We start from the raw sequence: 9,099 nt of genomic DNA on the forward strand, positions 1-9,099 counted from the left end.
TTCTTATTAATTCGGAATTATTTGTGTGGCTTGTACATTGTTACACCCCTGGGCTGGTAACAGCCTGATTTAAGTGCTGCTTCAGAGAACACGTTGTTTTCCTGTTGCTCCTGGTACTGTGCACCTGTGGAAGAAAGAGATTGATTTTGTCTCTCAGTAAAAACTGGAGATGGGTCACAGAACTTTTCATACAACAAGGACATATATATACAATTCCAAGGAGACCTCTCCTTTTTATCTCTTTTCATTTTTTTTAACTTCCTAATAATTATACTTCTACTTTGAGCTGCCATTCATTTCCTTTTCCAGTTGGAGGGGGAAAAAAATTAAATCCAGGTTCACTTTCTCTCCTGTCTGCTGAGATCTGAATGCCAGCAGTGCAGCTGCCAAGTTTTGTCAGCCTCTCTCCCATGGAACAGCCAAGTGAAATTGTCAGAAAATTATTGTATGCTTTAAAATTTGGCTCTGCCTCTTATGTAGTTGGGAGATACAAGAGTGCAAGTATAAAAGCTTGAAACTTAATTTAAAAATAACTGACCTTATCATATAGCAATTTATTCTATACCCTTCAGCTCACCTTACTTGCAGGGAAAAAAAAGTTTCTTTACCTGCCTTTGCCAAGCTGAGGGCTCAGATTCTAATTATTATAGTCAAGTGTTTGTAGGAGATCCAGATGAGAAGCAAACACTGCAGCTAATTTAGGTGCACCATGAAATGCTGCATAACTTTCCTAAGCAGCAAATGAAAACTTCACATTTGTAGCAACTTGCTGATGAAAACCCAGACTCCTGCTAGCTGTAGGTGTGCAAGTATTGGAGATAGATTAGCTTTTGATTTTTGGGGGGTGTAGGTAACCCATGTTTCTAGGCTACTAGTTTATATATTCCTCACCTGAAAGTAGTTTGCATTTTTAGGAGGTCAAGAGCTTGGTATGAAGAAGGCTAAAAATCTTCTCTTATTTATTTCTAGATATGAGAAATGAGTGTTGGACGCAGAAGATTAAAGCTGCTGGGAATTCTGATGATGGTAAACATTTTTATTTATGTGATTGTGGAAGTCTCAAAAAGTGGCAGCCAAGAGAAGAATGCAAAAGGCCGTGTTGTTATACCACGTAGCAAATTCTGGAGAAAATATACTCCTCACAAAGCTTACTGGAACAAACAGCAACAGAAGCTTGAACTGCTGTACAACCCCATTCTGGCCTTGCTTTCCAATATGACTGTGGAAGAGAACTTGAGTTCTAACTTGAGTGCTCTCAGCTCCTGTGACCCTGACCCGTGGGTATCTTCAGAGGTTAGTGACTTTGCAAACTTGCCAGACAGATTCAAAGACTTTCTACTTTATTTGAGATGTAGAAATTACTCATTATTAATGGATCAGCCAAACAAGTGCGAACACAAACCTTTCCTGCTGCTGGCTATTAAGTCACTTATACCCCATTTTGATAGAAGGCAAGCAATTAGGGAATCCTGGGGCAGGGAAATTGAATCGGGGGATGTGACAGTCAAAAGGGTCTTCTTACTTGGACAGACCCCACCAGAGGATCATTTCCCTGATCTTTCACACATGCTAAAATTTGAGAGTGAAACCCACCAAGACATTCTCCTGTGGAACTACAGAGACACTTTCTTCAATCTGACTCTGAAAGAGGTGCTGTTTCTTAAGTGGGTCAGCAGCAGCTGCGCCAACGTCCAGTTTATTTTTAAGGGTGATGATGATGTTTTTGTGAATACCCATCAGATCCTGGATTACTTGAAGAGCTTATCAAAGGAAAAAGCCAAAGACTTATTTATAGGCGATGTGATCAAAGATGCTGGACCTCACAGAGAAAAAAAATTGAAGTACTACATCCCAGAAAGTGTTTATGAAGGTTCGTACCCTCCCTACGCAGGAGGGGGTGGGTTTCTGTACTCTGGTGATCTGGCATTAAGACTGAATAATGCATCTGACCAGGTACTCCTTTACCCTATCGATGATGTTTATACTGGAATGTGCCTTCAGAAGCTTGGCCTTGCTCCGGAAAAACACAAAGGCTTCAGAACGTTTGATATCGAAGAGAAATACAGAAATAACATATGTTCCTACACAAACTTAATGTTAGTACACAGTAGAAAACCTCAAGAAATGATTAAGATTTGGACACGCTTGCAAGATCCACACTTAAATTGTTAAAGTGCGTAAGTCCAAGTAACTTTCCAAGTTTGGGTCTGACTTTCTTGGTGGATCACTGAAGTTCTGTTTAATAGTTGAACTTTCTCTCTAAACTTTTCCCTGTACTTCTGAAAATGAGAATAATCCTAAAATTTGAAGGGATGGCTTGAAGACTCGGTCCTGACCTTTCCACTGTCCTGATGGTCATTATGTTTCAATATTTGTCTTAATTTTAAAAAAGACTTTGAGGATATAACTAGCTGTCAGTGACTGGTTAGCTGTATTGGAAGCAGGGATTGCCTACCACAATGCATCTTTCATTAATTGTGATGGTGGAAGATAATTCTTCCTTGACTAATGTTTCTGTGTGGAAACCACTGTCAATTGAAAGTACACAAATTGGAGGAATGTAGCTTTATTTTCAGGTATGAAACATTTATGAGACTTTAACTTTTGAATTTTGTTTTAATTTATAGTTTTCAGTCCTTTTGCACCCTCAAACAGTATTTTCTCCTTTACTTAGGATCTTTTGTGCAAAGTTTATCTGTGTCTGAAGGATTTACCCTTTTACTAGATAATGTTTCGTTTTTGTTTTTACAAAAAAATGTAATACTGCTGGAAATGCCCCGTAAGAGCTCAATATGTAAGGAAAAGGAAGGACAGACTTTGTTTGGAGCTGGGCAGTAGGTACAGTTAGGTCTGATTCCTGCCTCAAGCTTTACTTACTAAAGATGACTTATTGCTCATGTTATTTATGTGAAAAGCTACTCTGGTCAATCCTTGTTTCCTGTTTGGGCACTAAATGTGATCAGGTAGCTTGATGGAAATAACTGAAATTGCACATTGTGTAATGAGAGCGCGGTTTGGATCTCCTGTAAAGAGGTAGCAAATCTAGAATTGTGCAGATGCAAAGAGTTTCATATTTTGAAACAAACTTTGAAGTTGCATGAAGCCTCATGTAGAGTTAAACATGTTCTCGAAACTCCGATCTTCTGTATTTCCACATCTTGCTTATAAGAATTATTCTAAATAGTGGTTGCTTTCTTTGTACATGTAGAAGTGCCTGTCTATTTATTGTTCAGATGGAAGACCAAAACATTTTCTTAAATATATTTTGTGTAACATTTTATTTGTATAGTGTTGTCATTCAGATATTTAAATAGAGCATGATATTTTAAATCTGATATGTGTAACATTAAATAAAGCTAATTGTTATTTTTGAACTTGAAAAATAAAATGTGATTTAAGTATTTCTTGTGATGCTTCACGTTGACTTAGCAGAGCAGTTGCACTGTGCTGTGTGGATTCAGTAGCAGTGTTTCAGAAGGTCAGAAACAAAAGGCTTTATTTGCCAAATCTCTCTAAAGCTTGTGTACCAGACTATCAAGAAAAGGTCACAATTGTGCATGTATTTGTTAGATGCTGTAATGAGTGGACAACTCTGCTGAAAGCAAGGGGGATAAGTGGCCTAGGAGAAACAGTATGTACAGAGATAATTGCCTGTACAATGCCACTGCTTGTACAATTGGAAGGAGTCGAGGAATGGAGTGAATAGCTGGCACTTTGGTTGAAAACAATTTGGCAGCAACAACTCTTTTTTGCCTTTGCTTCTTCACCTGCTTTTTTTCTTCTTTTACCTTGAACAAATGAGGTACTTTATTTGCTTGGGGAGAGGTCAGGTGATCTTGTCCCACCTTTTTGTTCTGTAGGTGATCGTGTTGACCCCAGGATAGTAAAAGACAGACTGTGCTGTTGCTGTGCCATGAGGTTTGACTCTTGTGCTTTGTCATTCCTCATTTGAAATTACACCTTTCTGAAAGAGCTGCAGGTTTTACTGTACCCATGTTACTTCCTAGTCTGTTCCTCCTCGCACCCTGTTTCTGGCACCCTGTTTCTTTACATACTAGTGGGATTTTTTTTGTCAAGAATTTGGGCCATTTGAAAGAAAGTGAGTTAAGGTGATGATGACTGATGTAGGGAGAGGGAGGAGTAGTGTTAAGAGTCTTCCAGGGGAAGGAAGAGGGGGATGCTGAGTGGAGACATGGAGGGGAGAGGCAGAGGCAAGAGAGCACAAAACATACTGGTGAGCTCCATGGAAGGATCAAACAAAAAAAAAAACCAAAGGAGAGGGCTGCAGAAAAAAAGAGACAGGAAAAGAGACCAGGAATGAAATCGTGTGAGTAAGGTGGGGTGGAGTGCACATGTGATATGAAGTGAAATGGGTGGGATTGGTGGAGTGCCAGCATTAATTATTTCATTTATACCCTTCCCATAACTATGAGATCAAAAACAGGCCTCTTGCGTAGGATGCACCTGATGATAAGGAAAAACTGAGCTGAGTGGTACTGGCTAAGGAGAAGTGCTGCGAGAAAAAAGCATCTCCCCACCTTCTGAAGGGATAAGAGAGAGGGCAGAGGAAAAGGCTGAGCTGATGGGATAAATAGGTAAAAGGTTCTGGGGAGGAAACTGGACTGAGCAGTTTCTGTTTACTGTGAGCATGGAGAACTGCTGGTGACTGGTCCACTCCCATGGGGAAAGAGTTGTCCTGACAAATAATTGGGAGTGTGCAGAGTATGAAGAGTAAGTGAAATAAATTAAAAGGGCACAGAATGCATCCAGAAGTGTGATCGGAATGGGATTTGGGGACAGCTGGGAAGCAGAAGATGAAAGGTCTTTAAAAAGCACCTACAACAACCTGTATCTGCTGTATTCTACTGTATCTTTCTTAAATACTGTCAAAAACTTCAAATTTCCATTGTATTTTTCCTAAATTTGAGGGAAAGAGTCTACTAAAATGAAAGCTTGAGAAAATTCCACTACAATGGAAATAATGGAATATTAAAACTGAAATAAGAGGTGTTTAGATGACACAGTTGAATGTGGATACAGCCTTTATTTCTCTGCTTCCCTGAATTACAGCAGGGAGAATGAGGTGCTGCTGTGATTAAATAACATTGCATCAGGGTGAACTATTAGAATCCATTAACTTGTTTGTATAAAGGCTCAGGCGTTTGCTACAAAATCCAGTTGGGAGGAGGAAACACAGGATAAGGAAGGTAAATGAGCTATAATTAATGCACAAATTATAATGTTTATCTTCTAGGGGATGGAGTCCCTGTTTTCTGCCAGTTGGTTACTTAGCCTGTGTGCACTTACACTTGGATCCTTTCCCTCCCCTACCAGCTTTGTTTTGTTATGTAGGCTTGAGTGAAACGGAGCACTTGACAGGACTGGTGATAAGAGAATTCCTGGCAATCCTTTCTGCTTTTCAGTGTTGGGAGCACAGAAAGCCAAACTTCAGAAGAGTTTGGGCTGGAAAATCCAGGAAAGCAGCAGATTAGAATTCACTAACATTTTTGCATTAGGTATGCAAGTCAGCAAGGATCCACATGCAGGTAGTTCTTAATGCTGGGCATTGTGATGCAGCAATGAACAATCTGGCTCTTATCTGGTGCTGCTGTTGTTCTGATCTCATTTACAGTAAACAGTTTACCCCCTGAAATTTGGCCACCTTTCCCTTCAGGCTAATTGCACCTCATATGGGTAAGATTTCCACTGAAGTTGTGTTTGCTTGAGGGCTCCAATCCAATTTAGCAAGCAAATAGGGCAGGGAGAGCCGCTTAATGGATCCCTTTTAGAGACAGTAATCACAGAGATGGTTCTGGATGGGGCAATGCCAAACAGCACAAAACATTCCTCTTCAAATTCTCCTTATTGTATTCCAGTAACTTCTTTAAGCTTTTCCTGGATCAAGGTGAGAACGAGAGTGGGAGTGGGAAGTTAGTAAAGGAAACTCCGTTCTGGAAGCAAATTTTCAAAACGACTGCAGTGATGAAAAATTGAGTGGGTCAGTGTTGCTTTTGCTTGTGCTCAGATCAGGTGTTTGGTTGCTAATCACGGTTTATTATCTTTATATTGCCCCAGCCTGCTCAAAGAAGTGTTTAAAGAGCTCTGGGTAGATTCTGCTGAGGGATGAGTGAGCAACACCTTGGGTTTGCGTGCCAGTCTTTTCAAAAGGTAAACAGTCCATTTTCATTTGTCAATGAAAACAGTTGCACCCTGTCCAACATCTGACTGAACGAGGTGAGTTGAACACAATCTGGTCTTGGTGTGTCAACCATCACTTCAGGCTCTGTTAACATTTATGTAAGTGTTGAAGACATCGCTGTGATCTCAAATTTTGCTCTGTTTTCTGTATTTTCATGTTACTGCAGGTATGTATATTACTTTAAGTTGCCCTCAGGTCTAAGGACTTCAGTCATAAATGATGTTCCTTTAACTCAGCACCCGCTGTGCTGCAAGGGCTGAGGCACTGACAGCATGCAGGGTCTTTACTCTCTGAGGAACTGGAGGGAAGCCTCAAAACCTGCCCCCATGTAAGTTTATAGCCAAATTTATACATTCAGGTCAGCAGTCTGATATGTGGTACTATTGCAGAGACCTGGCAAGTGTGACTCAGCTTTGAGCTGGATGGGGATGGCAGGTTTGTGCTGGCTCAAAGGGAGTTCATTCAGCCCTGAAGTACAATGAAGAGATAAAATCTCTACATCTGGAGTCTCTCCTGTTGCTGTTGGTCAAGTCCTGAAAAGTTACTCATCTTAGGTGAAGCCCTTCAGTTTGTCTTACCCTCTTTCTTCTGAGAGGGGGTTTTGATTTGAATACACATGAATTTCCTGTCAGAAATAAGACAGAAATTTGCACAATATCAAATTTTATATTGAATTTCAATCAGTCTTCTAATTTCTAGGCTCCTTGACTTATCTCTGCTTGTTCAACCTGTGTCATTTCCAGTCTTTGCTGCTAAAACCCCTCATCTAAAGAAATCCATCTTTCTTGCTTTGTCATCATGTCTTTGTTCCCTCAAGGTTTTCTGAGAAACAGAAATACCTCTTTGGATTCACTGGAATGGATGGATCCCTCCAGCAGATGGACAGACAGAGAAGTCTTCAGGTACTTCATTTTGTGGCTTGGTGTTCAGTGACAGACCCTTGGACTGGAGAGGAAAGTCTTTGGACAGTGTTCACTGGGAATTAGCCTGAGAGCTCATCTTTTAAAAAAATATACAAAATCCCTTCTATCAGAGCCTGATTCAAACTGTTTCAAACAGTGGAGTAAGTGGGGGCAGGGGGGAAGAAGTGCTGAGCTGCAAAACAAGCTGTAAACTTTCTGATTTTTGAGTTAGGTTTTCTTCTGTCACTGCCATTGTAATTTCTTTAAACAGAACTGCTCTGGACAGATTTGTAGAGAGTTCCTACAGGGGTTAGAAATAATCCCCAGAGTTCCCCTGTTAGCTTTTAAAACCAAGAGCTGCAGCTTAGTAGTTGTTGAAGCTCTATTTTTGTGTCTTTTCCTCCTCCTATTCCATCCCTCTGGCTAAACTTTGGCTGAGTTCCACAATGCAAGGAGGTTGTACGTGATTCATTTGTGTTCCGTTGTGTATCTGAAATGTGTCATCTGTTTTTTATCCCACTACTCCTACCACTGCCACTGATAGTCCTCCTCTTCCAGGAAAGTTAATTATCTCAGGACAGTCTGAATTTTTGCCTTTTTCAGGGACAGCACATCCATGTTGTGCTGGCAGATCAGCAGGAACTCCTGTGTGATTAGTGTTTGAAAGCCCTGCATGAAAGGAAGTCACAAGTTTTGAGAACACAAACCCTTCATTTCTACAATAAATTTGTAACTTCAGAAAATGATCCTTCAAGTGCCTTCTTCCCTGTTTGTTTACCTGTAGATCATTCTGATTCTTAATATTCCATGCTCTTCCTTTCCAGGTATCCTGTTACATTAGATTGTTAGCTGTTGTGATGGAGCTGGAAATAGCTGTGTGATTTATGTGCTGTCAATAGAACTACTATTTGCCAGGTAGGGAGGCTGTCATCTCTCTCTGTGGAAATCAAACCTGTCATCTGTAAGTAGAGGTGAGACTAAAAATACCCACTTTCAGAACAAAATTTTACTGAGATTTGAAATACTCTTCAGCAATACTATTGAAAAAATTAAAAGCATGTCTGTGTTTCTAGACAATCCTCGTGTTTTTCTTTTTTTTCCAAAATCTGCATCACAGTTTGCACTTCTTATTGTCCCATATTCAAGCATATACAAATGATTTAAATTAAAAAAAGGGTTGGAGTATGCAGGAAATTCCCATTACAGAAATTACAAAAACCTTCAGGTAAGCAACTGCCAGGGTAGGAAATAATAGACTGAGATGAAGGAACAAATGACCCCTTGCTTTGATGGGTATCTTAGGCACAGTGAGAAGTGAGGGATTTTTTTTAAGATGTAAAACCAAAGGAATTTGTCTTTTAATCCTACTAGTACATGAGGAAAGACTTTTGCTTTAGACGTAGGTTTGGCAGCTGCCCAAGAGATCTGAAAGTTTCATCATCTTGTTAGTTGTTGACCCCGTTGCTTACACAAAAATAAATGCCAGAGAGGCCAGTGAATTGTTGCTTTTCTTAAGTGTGTCCTACATGGTTTGGATACCAACCCATGTGATCAGCAGTAATGATGTTTAGATGAAGATAATGATGAGTATCACTGCCAAGGCAGTTGAAACATAAGCCATGCTTTATGATACCTAGAAACTGGATGACTTTCAAGACAGGCGAGCTTTGTTTGTGCCCTTCAGAATTCAAAGAGGTTCCTTCTTGGAACTAGACTGAGAATTTGTTCTTGTTGTTAGAGCTGTCATCTGTTCTCCATATAAATATAACCTGGATTGTTCTAAAGTATACTCAAGAAAGCTGTATTTGGCATAACCTCAAGCCCCTCAGAAGAAGAACAAAATGCTTCTGTTAGCTCATGAGAGCCTTTAATCTTTAGAGTGCTTCTAAAGCATAGTGGTCAGTGACAAGCAACAAGATTATCTTTCAGGAATTTTGTCTTTTTTTAACCTTCACTGGCAAAGAGCTCTGCAACCCAATTATGGACTGTATGAACATT

General features: G+C 40.0%; 1 protein-coding gene and 1 long non-coding RNA gene across 8 annotated transcripts in view; both read left to right on the forward strand.

Annotated features, from left to right (window-relative positions):
- B3GNT2 (UDP-GlcNAc:betaGal beta-1,3-N-acetylglucosaminyltransferase 2) overlaps positions 1–3,401 on the forward strand; it is an 88,351-nt gene extending 84,950 nt beyond the window's left edge. For all 7 annotated transcript variants that reach the window (XM_071582013.1, XM_071582011.1, XM_071582012.1 and 4 more), the window contains exon 2: positions 970–3,401. In XM_071582013.1, the coding sequence (XP_071438114.1) occupies positions 979–2,172 (1,194 nt within the window). In that variant the 5' untranslated portion in view covers positions 970–978 and the 3' untranslated portion in view covers positions 2,173–3,401. The remainder of the gene's footprint in view (positions 1–969) is intronic.
- A 2,531-nt stretch (positions 3,402–5,932) lies between these two features.
- Positions 5,933–7,847, forward strand: LOC139685317 (uncharacterized). The gene is made up of 2 exons (XR_011700089.1): positions 5,933–7,101; positions 7,705–7,847. It is a non-coding gene; the product is annotated as an uncharacterized lncRNA (long non-coding RNA).
- The last annotated feature ends 1,252 nt before the right edge of the window (positions 7,848–9,099 follow it).

The sequence above is a fragment of the Pithys albifrons genome, chromosome 2 (assembly GCF_047495875.1).
Source record: "Pithys albifrons albifrons isolate INPA30051 chromosome 2, PitAlb_v1, whole genome shotgun sequence".
In the NCBI taxonomy this organism is placed as follows: domain Eukaryota; kingdom Metazoa; phylum Chordata; class Aves; order Passeriformes; family Thamnophilidae; genus Pithys; species Pithys albifrons.